This window comes from Melanostigma gelatinosum, assembly GCF_949748355.1.
Source record: "Melanostigma gelatinosum genome assembly, chromosome: 18".
Taxonomy (NCBI): Eukaryota; Metazoa; Chordata; class Actinopteri; order Perciformes; family Zoarcidae; genus Melanostigma; species Melanostigma gelatinosum.
Window position 1 is genome coordinate 13,485,757 of NC_136651.1, and position 17,024 is coordinate 13,502,780.

Genomic DNA, 17,024 nt, shown 5'->3' on the forward strand with positions numbered 1-17,024 from the left:
GAACTTTTGGGGGGGAATTATACATTATACGTTGTACATTATACATGCACATAGCTTCAAATTAGCGGCCTGAGTTTGATCTACTTTAACGATGCACTACATCAAGAGCCTGTATGGTGCAGACGTTTCCAGTTGAGGAGAACTCAAAGTCCTAACTTGTCCACATTCTCCTACTCTGTGCTTGTCTTGTTCTTCCTGTGATCTGCTGTTAAGAATTGCACCATGAGATGTACATATATACAGACTACTCACCATGGCGGTGTGAGGATTCCTGGTCGGAATGGGAGCTTGATACCCATTTGCCGTTACCACGGTAACTCCCGTTTTGCCGTAACCTATGATAAAAGAAGATTTGAGTTATTGAAACCATTGTCATCATTGTTCATCATCATCTACCTTTCATATTAATTTGCACCAGTGGCTGACCTCTTGGGCCTTCTCTCTTGTTTTTGAAGGAGTTTCATGAACCCCAACAATATGGAATATGTAATCCTGCAATTGTGAAAACATGAAAATCCTTCTATCTTCCATCTAATACTGTCGCTGTGAAAAGCTATTGACACTAACATGCATCTCACCTGTAAATATGATGATATACATAGCTAGTGATATTCACATTATGATCACCTGTCACTCTGGAAACCATGTTAGTTATCATAATCGTGAGAAAGATATTTAATGCAACCAGAGCTACTGTTTCTGCATGACGAAATATTACGTGTTCATTTCATTCTCTCGCTGTAATTTATTTAAATTTCTTTTTTAATCTTGACTCTGTTCTTTGCTGCTTTATTGGCATTTCAGGGACAAATATTGTAATTCGTACTCCATTACATGTATTCGACAGCTATAGTTACTTTGCAGACTGATATTTTATACATAAAACGTAAAAGTTTATAAAACTTGGATGAAACTACCAACAATTCAAATGCTGATAAAACCTTAATTCATCAGCAATAATAATCCATTATTAATAATATTGCAGTGTACATAATATAACACTCATAACCAGGACATTCTGCATAATAATGGACTTAGGTATAGAAGTGTCAATATTTGCAATGGTTTTAGTGTCAGTATAAGTAGTAGTGGCTGTAGTAGTAGCAGTATTGGTAGCATCAGCAGTGGTAGTAGTGTATTACAACACCATGACAATGAAATGTTGTGATCCAGGATCACTGTACGTCTAATAATTCGCCTGATCTTCACTACTTTCTTTTTGCTTTAAATGTAACGTCCTATTGTGTCGATGTAAAGTTGAACTGACGGGAGTGAAACCACCATGCGCAACGTTACCAGGCCAAGAAGTAAGCTGTGTTATTCAACCCTGACTTTGATTATTGCACCTCCTTTGGCTGAGTCCGAACCACAAAGATATGATGCATGCTTACAGTGAGAGCACGTTTTGTGTGTGTGTGCGCGTGTGTGTGCACGTGAGAGGTTGTAATAATTATATGCTGTCATGGTTTCTGTTAAAGACACCAGACTGTCGTGTAAAGATAAATCTGTTCGTGCTTATTATCACGGAAAACACACCCATCCTCTGCGCAGGAAGAGAGTGTGTGTGTGTGTGTGTTTGTTAGTCCTGTTTTCAGATGCTGGTTGTCATGACGTCTGTAACGTAATCATTTATCACCTTGCATGATGTCCTCCGGGGAAGTGTGCGTCATGTTTGTGTCGCTGCCCTCTCCAGATCATGTGTGGGTTTCGTTTTTAAACGCAGATGACCAACAGATAGATGACATTATGCATCTGCTAAATGTAAAATACATCTCGACATCTATCTCTGGTTTCAGAAGATGCTGATGTCCTGAATAGTGTATTGTATGTAGTACACCATGTGTCATGTGTGAGCGTTATCCTTGAAACTGTCCTCGAACGAGGCTGCGGCCACCTCCGTGTTCATGCAGTGTGCTTTTGAATGAGTCTCATACCGTACATGTGTGCAGTGTTTATGGTGGTCGGTACATTGCTTTTCTTTGTTGTCCTCTCTGTCCATTGCTGTGAGTTATCAGTGGTACCAGAGATGTTAGATGAGTGAGTATGCAGTGAAAGGATTTCTTGCAATACATAATATTGATACCAGGGGGGGGCTCCTCTTGGCTCCTGCAGAACTGCATGGGTGTATCTAGAGACTGATCCAGCCATCTATGTAGCTGTTTATCTATCAATATTCCTACTTTCCTTCCTGAAACACCAGCTGCTTTCCTAACCTTTACAAGTCCTAACCCTCCTATGCCCCTAACCCTCTTTTGTGCAGTGTGTAAACTCATAAGACGCCACAGACACAGTACGAGTTCCAAAAGGAACATTGCCGTAATGTTAGAGCAATTTCTCATGAGCAGTAGGCTATAAGAGAACGCTTACGATGAAAACTCTGCACTGCATCCAAGTCCTTGTACAGCCATCCTTTACTCTGTCTTTTAAGATGTCTAACAGGAGCAGACTGATTCTATGTGGCAGTTTACCTTCTTTTGAGGCTTTTATCTAAAAGCTACAGGCACAAGGCCTTGCACAAGAACACCTCAGAGCTGTTTCCCCATCAGGCCACACTGTCACTCAATTAATAACTATTATTATAAAAAATGATGAAACCAATGCTGTCAAAATCTTCTGAGTGAATAAAAGCAGCAATTATGTAATGTGCAACTCACTCTGGCTGTAGTTTTAGTTTTGCACTTATATCAGGGGTCTGAAACTCATTTTCACTCCGGGCCACATCAGCATCATGGTCGCCCACAAAGGGCCGGTTGTAAATGTCACTACTCGTAACATATTGTTAAATAACTCTCTGCATTCACAGTTTAAAGTAGTCTTCAATGTACTCACAATACATTGCCATGTTAAATGTACAGTAACCAGCCAAAGAGCTGCTTCTAACTGTTTAAGTATCTCATAATTTGACTTTCTAATAATAATAGTAATTTTGACTTTCAATCTCATAATTTTGACTTTCAATCTCATAATTTTGATTTTCAATCTCATAATTTTAACTTTCAATCTCATAATTTTAATTTTCAATCTCATAATTTTAATTTTCAATCTCATAATTTTGACTTTCAATCTCATCATTTTAACTTTCAATCTCATCATTTTAACTTTCAATCTCATCATTTTAACTTTCAATCTCATAATTTTAACTTTCAATCTCATCATTTTAACTTTCAATCTCATCCTTTTGAATTCCTATCTCATCTTTTTGACATTCTATCTCATAAATTTGACTTTCTATCTCAGAATTATGACTTTCTATCATAGTTATGACTTTCTATCGAATAAATTCGACTTTCTATCTCATAATTTCGACTATGGGGATATTTTTATTATTATTGGTCGAACTTTTTTTTTTTTTGCTGGCGGATTCGCGGGCCACATAAAATGACGTGGCGGGAGTTTGTGACCCCTGACTTAAGTCTTTGACACATAAGTGTTGTATTTATTATAATGGGCTATAAACTGTACGACAGAAAGTTGCACGAGCTGATTTTCATTCGTGAGTTTGTGGTGCAACTTTAAAAACAGTGATTGATAAACTTGCCTGTATCACCTATATTCAAGTGTAAAATGTGTGTGTGTGTTTGTTAGTGGCAGTGGGTATTAAGAGAGAAAGTGGATAAGTAAGGACAGCTTGTGTTCTCTTTGTCAGCAGCCAATGAAAAAGTGAATGTTAGAGACAGATGGAAAGAACAACAAGCAAGAGACGGCAGGAGGGCACTGGAGAAACTCAGCTTTATTGACCAAAGATAGAGAGAGGATACAGACATCAGAGAGAGAGAGAGAGAGAGAGAGAGAGAGAGAGAGAGAGAGAGAGAATGTGACAGAGTGAGTTGTCTTACCCATAGAAAGAGAAAGGAAGAGAGAGAGAGAAGTGTGAACAATAGAAAATGGCTCCTTTTTAACAGTCCATACAACCGTGAGGGCAGGCAGACATGAAAAAGAGAGACCCCTACAGATTGAGAGGAGTACTGCAGGCGTGGCAGTAGGGCTGGTAAACTCAACTATCTGTTGTTCACGTACAGCTCCTTGCATTACATCAAAAACACGCGCACACAAACCCACACGGGCTAACTGGATCGGTCAGGCTCCATTAACTAGAACTCAGACGTACTCTTTTCTTCCTCTTCGTTTTTTAAAAATGTGTTTTGAGATTGTGATTGCACTTCCTATTGTGGGTGCAAACAGTAAGTGCTTCTTTGCCCCGTTGCACATCATGTGTGTGCATTACACCTCGGGGAAAAACTAACATGACACCTTTTGAGAATACACTTATCTGCATAGCCTCCTCTATCTTGAAAACCAAACATTCATGCAAAGAATAGGTTTTGGCAGATTCGGGACACTGAACGGGATGATGTTAGTAATTGTCCCCAGACTAGACTTGCAGTTTGCAGCTAAACTTAATGAGGGACAATAAGAACTCAGAAGAACCATCTCTGTGTGTCCCCCCCCCTCCCCCACGAGATCTGTTGTTGTAAATTCAAACCAAGAGAATAAACATGTAAATTTGCTAGTATTCTTTTGTTTTTTGGTAAAACAGTTATTTTGCAGATGAATTTCAACAACAACTGGCTTTGATAAAAAAGAAAAATTGTAATTACAAAGCAAGTCAAGTCAAACAGATGTTAATGTTTTACCTAAATTAATGGAAACCAATGACTGCCTAGAGGGAATAAGTGTGTAAAGTGTAAACATGTGCGTCATGCTTTGGAAATAGGTCATGGCGAAGAACAATCTCATGTATTGTGGTTAATGGGCTACCATGCACATCCAATGCTGTGGTTATTTAAGGTCCCGCCTCTGCACAATGTTTAAAGATCCTCGGATGCCTTCGAGGGCCAAACCGCAACACGTCTGGAAACGGTAGCAGCCGCCAAGAGTTCAGAGAAGGCGGTGGTGGTCAGAAGAGGGGGGGGGCAAGTTGTGTAGGCGTTAATTGTGAGATTACACACAGCAAAGCAGTGAAGTTAAGAGAATGAAAATATACAAACTCGCGTTTGTGCACTCATACAGTCGTCATATGGCATCGCAGGACATCAAAAACAATGCACCCATAACAATCAGATTCTCTAGATGTGGAAAATAAAATCGTCACTAAATAGAATATAGAGCGTATTTACATTCTGTATCTACACAGGAAACGAGACCCCGGCTGGGCCCTGGTGGTGGCCGATCACACAGCCAGCTGGACTGACTGACAGCAGCAGGGGTCAATCACACTATAGCACAGGACCTGCTCCGACAGGACAGCGCACAGGTGGGATACAGCTGTGCACAGAGCCGTGTAAGGAGAGGACTGATTCACACCATAAACCTTTCAATGCTGGAAATATACTTTTTGTTGCCACGGAATATTGTGACGGTCTTTCATTCTTTTTATGAGCATTATCAGAGTTAGTACACAGTGCATAGAAATATGTTCTTTACAAAACGTCCAAGGCCTGTAAAACTGTCAAACACATGGCTGAAGAGAGAGAGAGAGAGAGAGAGAGAAAAAGAAAAAGTGCAGCACTCTAAAAAAAAAAAGGCTGTTGAGGCTCTTCAGGGTGGGTTAGCGAAGTGTTAGCTGTCATTTTGTCCTCATCTTGTTTTTTCATGATGTGAGTAAAAACATTTTGATGCAAATAAATGATATTCGGATCCCGGGTTGGATTTGAGCCAAGGACATCTCGGCCCATGAAACACACCCGAGCCACACAAACAACACCGAATCACATTATTAGAATCTGAAGGGCCTCTCCAACCTCTTTTTGTAAATGTACATCTTCTTCGATCACACATCTGGCCCATATGACTTTATTGATACTCACTCTAACAACAGGTATTTCTTCTGTCGTGCACAACGGAAAAGTGGAGTCACTAACTCTCCGAAAATCCATTCACCATTTAAGCATCTTCATCATCTCTACTCCATGTAACATCAGAGAAGTGAAGCAAAAATCCTTCCAGAGCATCCATCATTATTCAATGGAATGAGGATGATTACTGCTTTTAAGGGCTTTTCTGAAAACCAGCCAAGTAAATGACCTGGAGTGTAGTATATATGTATATATATGATGTAATAATGACACCCAGGCCACATTATTTGCAGCACCCTTGTAAACGAGGGCCTGGTTGGTGACTACAGCATGAGCTGGCAGTGTTCTCCGTCTCTTTGAATTGGAAAGAGTATAATGGATCTCTGGTGGCCATCTGCAGCGACAAAGGGAATTTAATGGACCAAAAGATGAACATGAATTGGACACAATCTTTCTCTAAAAGCTCATTTGAGCACAGCTCCCCTTGATTTAGTGATATGGTAGTGTGCTTTTAGATATTCATTACGCAAACATTTGTGCCCTGCTGTTAGTGGCAGTAACCCTCGTTTGTTTTCAGAGGTGGAAATTCGTGTTCCTTCGCTGCCAGTGTACTCATTAAGCTGCCGTTTGCTTCCCGTGCTCGACAGCCTTTAGACACAATGGAAATGTTGGCTGTATAGATCCTACTGGCTGCCAAAAGGTGTTCCGCTGCTTCTTATCGGCTGTTGAGTTAGGAATTACTAGAATCGGAGGAAATGGCCTCAGCAGTGGAATAGCTGGAGTTAATGGACAAAATGACGGAGAGAGAGAGACAGCGAGAGAGAGAGATGAGGAACTACAATGTTAAAAAAAAAACTCAATTCTCCACGGAAACAGCCGTCCCAACAATTCAATGGCCTTTTTAAATAAAACTAAAAAAGAAGAAAAAAAAAGAGTTCAGATCACAACGGCAAACTGAAATAAATGCCAAATGGCAACTTTTAATGATCTCTAATTTGTTGTTAGGACTATCAATGTGGAAGAATGAAGAGGCACATAAAGAAACCAAGGCAGCGAGTACCCTCCTCTCCACCCTGGTCAGGGAGAGTCGGTACAAGGAAGGGGGGGGGGGGGGGGGGGGGGTTGAGTTTGTAGGTTGGGTGTGCGGTTGTTTGTGTGCGTCTGTGTGTGTTTGGAGACAACAGGAGAGAATCCATCGAGAGAAAAAGGAAGTGGCAGGTGACTGAATTGAGAGATTAGAAACAGTTGCTGAGACTGTGTCTGTCTTTTTGAATGTTTTATAAACCGGCTTATTAAAAGGTGATGATCTGGCTGATTGTCCCAACATACTGGCTGGTTAGACAGCATGGCGTTGTCTCTTATTGACCACTGAGAGTAGTTTTATATATTACCTGGTTCAAGCTGTTTGTCAACAACAGCAAATTCCACCATCTGTATGTCTGTTAATTAATATAGCAGCGTAACAACAGCTAAAATCCAGTGTAATTTGAAATTACGAAATGAACTGTATTGTCTGAGGAGGTGGGAGGCGTCAAGGCAGAGCCTCCATGTTGACAGAGAGAGTAACGAAACAGCAGAGATGTAGAGGTAATAACGTAACGGAGTAGAAAGTCAAAGGTCAGTCAAGATTGTGTGTGTGTGTGTGTGTGTGTGTGCATGCCAGCCGATCAGAGTCCAGAGGAGGAGGACAAAGGCGGGGCTTCTGTTAGTAGCCATCCAGAGACAGAGGAGAAGAGAGGGGTGTTGTGGGTAATAATAAAAGGGGTGGAAGAGGGAGAAGATTCAGTCACATGAGGTTGCAGCACTCGCAGCGTTTCCTCTTGTCTGTACCTGTGGCGGGGGTGAGGCCGGGCGGGGGGCCCGTGTTGGCGTCGGGGTTGGTGGGGGGCGAGGAGGTGCTGTCAGGCTCGCGGCCGTCGAATGACAGTTCCGTGCTGGCGGCCTCAGACGTGGCCGGCCGCCCCGACACAAGGTCAGCCGCCGTGCCGTCGATGATGGATTGGTCAGTGACCGTCTTCTCCCTCAGCGACTTCTCGTCGTCGTCGTCGATCAGGACCACCTCGGCCTTCACCGCGCCATCGAAACCTAGCAGCCGCCTGCTCTCGCTCATGTCCTCGACGTCCTGGTAGCCGAGGAACACCATGGTGATTGGGTGCTCTGCGCTGGCTTGCGTTGGGGAGCTGAGCTCGCCGCCCGGTGGGGCTGAGGTGCCGGGCTGGGTCGTGATGGGAGCAGCGGGGGGCATCACGCCAAGGCGGGCCTCCCTCTGGAGGGTGACCTGGGCTGGTGGGCTTGAAGGAACGGATGGCGGGGCGCAGGACGGCGGAGACAGGTCGTCAACATCCGCCGGGGAGACGTAAGCCTGCGGGGCAGCCGGGGTCACCGTCACCTGACCCTTGCTGCCGTCTCCCGCTTGCACGGCCGGTCTGGCAGCTCGCTGGATCAGCTGGTCGACCTGCGCGGAGCTCCAGCCGTTCTCCATGGTGCTGGTGGACACGCCCCCGGAGGAAGTGACCTCGTAGACCACTTTTCTGCCGTCGTCGTAGATTTTGACGCCGCGCGATGCCGAATCCAGCGGGCTCACGCGGTTGGCTGACAGGACGCGCTGCTCGCCGGTCTGCGCGTCATGCTCCACGTTGATCTCCATGGCAAACAATGCTGTTAGGAGGGGAGGGGGGGAGGGGGGGTTGAAGTAAAAGGTGAAGGGGTGGGGAGGTACCAGTGGAGGAGGTGGGGGGGGGAGGAAAAAGTGGAGGGAGTGAAGCGTGAGGATGGGGACACAGTGTTCTCTGATAAACTCATATCTGCAACTGCAATATAAGTTTCTTATATGTGTAATTAGTACACCACAAATGTTGTTTATCCTTTTCGTAATGCAAACTACAGATGCAGGCGAGTGAACACAAAATAGAAATACCTAACTTTCCCTCACTGTAAGCTTACTGTCGATGGACTGTAGTCAACTACAGGTATTTTGTGCGATTAAGTCACCAATAAATATCTAGCTAGTTATATTAGGGACAGCTACTGTATAGTAATCCCCTTCCTTAAAGACTGCCAATAAAATATTTCACCTTTAGTCCTCACACGGTCACTCTCGAAAAAAAAGGAACTTCATAAAAACATTTGCTTCAGCAGTAATTCAGTTGTTGTTATTGTATAAAAGGTTTGATTCTGTTCTTACACTTGTCTTTTGATGTAGAAGCGTGATCTTAATGCAGATAAGTCGTAAGCACAATGTCATCACGCTGCCCCGAAAGCTGAGCTTTTATTTTGTAGAGCTATTCCCCAACGCAAAGTCAGCACCACTGAATACAATGAAACAACCATGGAAGATAATGAACTTAACAGATTTCCCTTTACAATCAAATCTGTATTGTATTGTTTTTTCCCCCCTTTAAACCCACTAGGATCAAAACTAAAGCTAATAATGATTAACCTAGTGCGTTACTACAGCAAAGTAGTACTACAGTAAAACTAAGTCTAAAACTAAAACAATATAGTAATACTATTACGGAGACCAAAAGTAATACAAATCAATGAATGTATTTGATTCTACTGGCTGAATTGTAGTCAAAAGTTATGATTACACCAACATGGAGACAGCACACGTTCTCCAAACTCAATTCAAATATTGACCTCGTGCCTGATGTCCATGTGCTTTTCAGTATGAAGTATGTGGACACACACTGATTAAGTGTGTGTCGTTATGAGTTCATGACTGTGTTGGCTGCATATCTTTTACGTTCAAAAGTCCATATGAGATTTGACGCACTTTGTGGGAACATGCGAGTATCCACGCCTGTCCACCCCTCCGTGTGCGTGTGAGTTTGTCCTGGTTATAATCCAACTTGGCTGCGGCCCAAAATCTTCCAGTCCTCCCTCCCTCCCTCCCTCCCTCTCTCTTCTCCTCCCTCCCTCTGTCTTACCAGGTCTTGGTATGGCAGGTGGGCCGGTCCTGGGCTGCGTGGCCAGGACGACGTGGTCGGGATCGGGGTCCGTGCAGTCCGAGAGCGGGGCGGACATGCAGCCGGTGGCATCTAGTGAGCAAGAGCAAAGGGGGGAAAATGACACATGATCAGGGGGGACGTTAGAGGCCGTGAGCCACAAACACACGCGTACACACACACACACACCTCAGTGATGTGTAACCACACCCTGACACAAATACACACTCACACACACACACACGTACAGCCCAGCCCCCCATCGGGGAAACTAACCACACCCCTGAGAGACCCTACCCGTCCCTATTCCACACACACACACACACACACACACACACACACACACACACACACACACACACACACACACACACACACACACACACACACACACACCATCTAACTCTCCTCATCTCTCTGTTTCTGTGTCCACGGCAACTCTAGCACCCCTAAGGTTCAGTGCTTATGCAGCAGAAGCGTGTGTGTGTGTTTGTGTGTGTACGTGTGTGTGTGTGTGTGTGTGAGATTGCAGGGACAAAGCTTTAGGGGCTCTACAGGGCTTGTTGGTGAATAGGATGGATAAAGCCATGGGACTGCAGGCTGCAGAGTCATGGCCTTGTGTGTGTGTGTGAGCTTCAATAGTCCCGCTGAGCCACGCTCTGTGTGTGTATGTGTGTGCCCTGTTTCGGTGCATGTGTGTGTGTTTGTGTGCAGCTGTATATATTTCTATGGGAGAGTCCCTCGGTGTGTGTTTGGGGGTTCAGGAGCGTGCTCTGGCCTGCATCCCTCCTGCCTCAGCGAGACTGTTATTCCCCCCCACACATACACACTAACACACACACACACACACACACACACACACCTACACACACACACACACACACACACACACACACACAGGAATAGAAAGAGAGGGACCCCACTGCTGGGAAACAACAATAACTCAGAGGAGGACATCAACCCAAAGAGGTGTGTTTGTGCGTTTTCATTGTGTGTGTTCTGTGTACGTGTGTGTGTCATACCTCCATCATGGCTCATCAGACTCTGAAAGACAGACAGGAAAAAAAATGAGCCATCGCAGCGGGATATTTTCTTTTGTATAGTTCATGAAAAGTAATCATGATTAAAGGTTTCATGTAAAAACTATTATTTATAAACCTTTAGATTAAAATGCCAGACTAGATACAGGATCCACTTTAAAAACAACCAGATATGTTTAAAAAGCAAATGATACCACTTCTTTAGTGCTGCCCCCCCCCCCCCCCACCCCCTTCAACATTTGCATCAGGTTGACGATCAAGTTATCAGTGTTTTACAATGCAATTAAAGATAACTGCTCTGTGTAAACACAGAGTACATTCATTCATCTCATTTATAGCGAGCTTGTGTTTATAATTAGCGGCTAGGTCTTTAAAAGACTTCATGCCATTTTCACTGCTTTTTATTTGCTCTTACAAAAAAACAAACAATGCGAGTAAAAAAGCAATGCAATAAGAGTGTAGTCAAACAACCATGAACTGATAACAGATGACAAGAACTGAAAAACTCCCGTAAGGAGGGATGGTCTGGGGATTGCACAACTGTAACGTCAGTATCAACCAGTGAGAGCAGAATGATTTTGGTATTGGCATATGTTTCTTCAAAGCCACCAATTTGTAACTCTGGAAGGACGCAAAAAGTTCATAAAAGGTTCTTTAAAGTCCATGTTCTTCATACCTTCTGCAGGTCTTCTATCGAGCGCTCCGTCTCTTTCAGACGTTCCCGGAGAACCTGCTCTTTGGCTGATATCAGAGACTCCTCGTTCTCCAGTGTGCCGATTTCAAACTCCAGCCTGCAAGCACAAAGAAAATACAGGAAGTTGAAGATTCAAGGAGTTCGTTGCCATGTTCTTAAAGGCTAATATTAGGAATTTCCAAAGAAGCTGAAAAAAAAGAAAGCTGCTATTTTGTGTGTCTCAAAATGTTAATGTCTTTACCAATAATTACACTGCAGCATGCCCTAACATATCGCTTCTTTACTGTAGGATGTGGCTCGCAGAGGGACAGATGTTATACTGAACAGTGCATTTATACCGCACTGTTCAGAGTAACATCTGGTTAAAATGTCTCTCTTCTCAATCTCGAAAAGACAAAACATAATGACTGTCAGTCATCACCTAAATTCTGATACGAGCTGAATTCTGAGTGTGTTTTTAAGAAGTCAGCCCAATGTTGCATCAGAACGAAAGACACAACAAGTCCTACGAATGTCCATACAACCAGTTCTGCTGTTGTTTCTGGTGAGGACCGTATGGAGACATCAGTACCATTCCCAAAACTGCACCTAAACCAGACTTGGAACACATGGACGTTTAAGACATGGATGTAGCGACAATACTAGGAAGCAGTCAGGGAGGAGGCCTGGGGTGGGGGGGGGGGGGGGGTTGCTTCCTCACTCACTGCCAGCACTCACAATACTTCAGAATGCACTTCTATGGGACGCAAAGGAATTTGTGCTGCAAGCAGTCAATCTTCCCACTGTAATACAGTAATCAATAAGCCTCACTCATGACTGGACCATTTGAGAGACCGGTTATCTGAAGCAGCTTTGACAAAAAGCTGAGGTTTAACAAAAGACACACACAGTCCGCACTCATCACTTCACCAAGTTCATCTTCAGCGGTGTGACGCTTGGATGTTCTACAGCTATACCCAAAGACTGTACTGTGGCACTACAAATACCCCTTTTCAAAGCTTTGATGGCTCTAAGAACCAAGTACCATTCTTCAAGATCTCTTTTGTAAGAGAGGCCTGGGTGCAGTAGAGCGGCACGCTGCAGAAGCTGTGGCGTATTGGGTTGTTCTGCGGTCAGAAAAAAGCTTTTGTTGGCTGCATCTGTCACACCGATCTGTTCTTTGTCTCCGCTGAATGTTATCACTCACGACTTTCGATGTGAAATCTCGTTTGCATCAGAAGACTGAACAAAGCATCGCAGTCTCTTATCATAAGATTGGTCTTGTGTAACTGTGCCCTCGGGCCATTGTCTGGATCAGAATAATCAGCGCAGTTCAGGGTCGTTCAGTGTTACTTGAAATCACATGAGTCAAGAGTCTATTGATTTAACAATAAAAAGTGTATTGTCTCTTGTTATGCCGAGAATGTAACAAATACAGCAACATGCACGGAAGATAATTTAACACCACTATCAATTCTGACTCCAACTGTTCCTGTGTATCCGGGTTTACCTGTACCAGGTGTTGCCTCCTGTCGTGGTTGTGTCATACATTGAATGTGCTGTAATTACATTGAATGTAATTCACTATCCTGTTCTACACATGACATCATTGCACTTCTGTCCATCCGGGGAGAGGGATCCCTCCTCTATTGCTCTCCCACAGGTTTCTTCCTCTTTCCTCCCCGTTAAAGGGTTTTTTGGGGAGTTTTTCCTGTTCTGATGTGAGGGTCCCGGGACAAGAGGATGTCAAACGTGTACATATTGTAAAGCCCTCTGAGGCAAATTTGTAATTTGTGATTTTGGGCTCTACAAAAATAAATTGAATTGAATTGAATTCTGAAGAGAGCCAGCTTCAGACTGTATTGTCCGTTATCGTTAGGGTTGGGTATTGTTAATCAATACCTTAAAAGGTGTTGACCTAAATAACCCAGTACCAAGTAGTAGAGAAACATCTCCAGTCCGTGATCTTTGATCCTTTTTGTACCCGAATGCCTGATGACTGAATGGTGGAAAAAAAAGGATAATCTGTATGGTTTTGCTCACAGCCAATCACTGCGAGCATTCTTCGATTTAATGCAACGTGTGATTGGCCCACCGCCACACCAGCTACAGCTCATACAGTCTGTGCTGTGGTGAAGCCGAGCGCGCTGGATTTAATAGTGTTGGTAGTTCAGCGCGAAGCGTCTGATAGAAATGAATGCGGTGGTAAAGTGAATGATCGAGTAATGCCGGACTGTCCATCCTATATTCACGCGCCTTGCTGGTGTTTTAAATAATTGCCTAACCTTGGATCGAGGACTGCACCACAATGTGAATTGGATCATATGAATAGACTTGAATATATATATATCTGTAGAGAGTGGGAGGTATAGAAGAGAGGGAAGAAAGCAGGTCTACGGGGGCATCAATCATTTTTCGGGTTTTTGAGTATTGGGTGTTGCACATGAGGCCACAAGACTGCATGCATGCTAAGAGGACGTGGGGAAGAACTGAGTGGAATTCAACACAATTAATGCATCATTATCCTTTGACAATATGAAGCTGTACATTAAGCTGACAACGTCTGAAATCGTGAGGTACCCTTCTTTACTTATTGTGATAAATGTGTTGGTGCTATACTAGCTAATTCATCTCCAAGTAAACAACCAAAAGGCTCTTTATCAGGACAGCAGCAGAGATAGGAAACAAAATGGAGACAGTCAATGGTAATAAATGACCAGCAAACAGTTATGAGAGTCTATGGCAGAAATATGTCTTTTGGATAAACTGAACGTATTGTCCCTTTAGCGAGCAAGTTGGCTTGCTGTCAGTTCACCGGCTCAGAATTGTCAGAAGTTTGTGTGCTTTAATACATGAAAATCAATCTGTCCTGTACTTGCACTGATAATAAAATAACTGATTCAAAGAATGGTCTCCAGACCAGCTAGAATTACTGCATACTTCATATACAGCAGGTACAGGTGGTGGGGTCACACTATCCCACTTTACAGATGTTATACTTGCAGATGAAGGAGGGGCAAAACAGTCTGTCCCTACTTCATTATTACAACAAACCAAACCGCCATCTTGAAGTCAATCACGAAACTCGACAAAGACATTCTGCTGGAAAGTTTCCGAACACACAAACTCTATATTGTCAGATTAGAAATTCCCTCCGTCTTGTTTTACCCGAAATTATATCTTTTCACTGTGCAGCAGATGTCTGGACCCAGTTGCCTCTCACGTGGCTACTCTTCCCCGCTCCTCCCTTTCTCATTTCCTATTTTTGCCCCCCCCCCCCCTTTCTGGCGGGAAATGGATTTTACTTCTGCATCCTGTAAGCTGAATGAGGTTATGCCAAAATGGGCAAGAATGTGACCGGAGGAGGACGCAGGTTTCTAATCATCGCTGCTACTTCATGTGCTGCTTCGTAAGGAGCATCCTACAAGACTCATTTTAGAAATATTCACAAGTTATTCGTAATAACACCAGAATAAATTGTCTGACAATTTTGATCTCATCTAAATCCTCTCTGTCAGCTACTGTGTCTGTGATACCTCGTAGGTTTTGTCGAAAATATTGAGTAGGTAAGACAGAAGGTGGAAAGGATGTGTCAACCCCCCCCTGTATGGTTTTTAGCTTATGTGCAGAGCAAAGAGAGACATACTGGCACCGGTCATATTTGTGTCTGGTGCCCTCTAGTGATCAAACCTCAAACATGACCAAAACTGTGAGCACAGGAGAGAAGACCTACACATGATGGATGGATTGTTTCCTGTCCTTCCATGAAGATTCCACTCCTTATAGGGTTTGATGCCAAAGCAAAGGACCACAGATTAACTATTAGCTGTCCTACCAGATGTTACCTCAATCTCTATGTGTGTGTGTGTGTGTGTGTGTGTAAGTGTGTGTGTGTGAGCGAGAGAGCTCGGGCCATGACCTCACACTGTCCCTCCTTCCCCTCCGCTTCCTGTCCTTACACCTCGTTGTCGGTCAGTGTCACTATCTTCTGTGGCTATCCCGAAAGAGACCGGTGACGTCACCGTCCCGCCCCGTCAACCAACCGCAGGGCCTGTTGCCATGGATACGCCCAGGGTGGGCAGCAAACCGCTTTCCACATCACACAGAAAAGAGGAAAAGCAGACATCTGGTTTTATGTGCGGCGCACGTGTGTGTTTGTGCATGATACTGTGTGTACTGTGTGTGTGTGTGTGTGTGTGTGTGTGTGATTGGGGCTTTCTCTGTGAAGTTCTTCTCCTGGAGTTGTTCTTGTGCACTTGTGGGATGAAAACCTCTGATTGGCTGAGGTAGAGATCAGTGGGCGGAGTCAAGGATCCATCGTTTTTCCAAGCAGTCCATGAAGGGGAGAAGCAGAAGTTTAAATCTAAATAGGGCAGTTCAATTTTGACTCACTCTCCTCAGCATCAGGGTGCAAAGTAAAAACCACACTGGGTTTGTTGCATTGTGTTTTTATAGTTATAAATCATAAGTTATTTCGCGTTTACGCACAGTATATCAAGCTTTAACAACAATAATGATATAGTAGTTGTAAGACTTAGTTGTAAGCAGATATACTTGTTTATTAAAGTATTAGTCAACAGCTATGACTCCTAATAGTCTGCTTCTTCCTGTTTCTGTGTTGACACATAAGGAGTGCATGCAGCTCTTTGTTCCGTCCTACTTTAGTCATGAATGATTTACTGTCCCGGGCAACAAATTCACACACATAACTAAAGATAAATGCTATGTATGTCTTTCTATCTCTGTCACAAGTCTTCATCCTTCCCATTGTTTTTCACTTTAAAGGGCACAACAAGACAAATTACATGTTGTGCTTTCGTCAACAAGACAGGTCAAGCTGAATAAACACTTAATTATACTTATCTATACACGCAAAGTTACCACAGTTGTACCTAAAATAAAGTTCATGGCCCATGACTTAATATGGTTATGATTAAATAGTTCTTGAGTCATACTTTAAGATAAGTTCAATGTCACATAAAGTAAAATGTCAGCACTTACACACGATACTGAAGTCGTGCTTCGTGATGTCTCACCCCTGTTATTATGTGCACGTACACAGCACTTGTTATGGTGAAGGGACCTGGGAAGGTGTTAATAATAACACATTCAACAGGGCTGAATCATTATAAACCAGATTATGATTAACAGAAGCGCTTGTGAGACTCTCATGAAGAAGCGCACGTTTCTATGTCAATATTTGTTCTGAATAGCTTTTTTCCCCCTTCATGATTTATCTGTCTATCATTTGTTTTTTTGCTGATCGCTTCACCGTTCCGTCTATGAAAAGTCTACAACACAGCACAAGATGTCGGTCGCAGCTTCTGAGAGCTAGAACCAGAAAATCCTTAAATTATACAACTGAAGTGGTTAAGAGATTATCAAAATTGTAGCAGATAAATCACTGTCAATCGTTTCAGCTCTTATTAAAACCATAGAAAGGCATTTTAACCCTGTAATATCACAATCATGATATGTTGCTCGAATGGGTATAATGGTAAAATGATGCCCGTCATTCAGGGAATTTACTCTGTATTTTCTGGAGTTGACATTCTTATTCGGACTGACT

At 43.3% G+C, this 17,024-nt stretch overlaps 1 protein-coding gene across 1 annotated transcript in view; it reads right to left on the reverse strand.

Annotated features, from left to right (window-relative positions):
* Positions 1 to 17,024, reverse strand: part of palm2akap2 (PALM2 and AKAP2 fusion) — a 61,540-nt gene that overhangs the window by 26,129 nt on the left and 18,387 nt on the right. The window contains exons 4-8 of the mRNA XM_079289874.1: positions 11,459 to 11,573; positions 10,765 to 10,786; positions 9,725 to 9,835; positions 7,626 to 8,453; positions 253 to 335 (exon numbers count right to left, since the gene is read on the reverse strand). Of these exons, the coding sequence (XP_079146000.1) occupies positions 253 to 335; positions 7,626 to 8,453; positions 9,725 to 9,835; positions 10,765 to 10,786; positions 11,459 to 11,573 (1,159 nt within the window). The remainder of the gene's footprint in view (positions 1 to 252; positions 336 to 7,625; positions 8,454 to 9,724; positions 9,836 to 10,764; positions 10,787 to 11,458; positions 11,574 to 17,024) is intronic.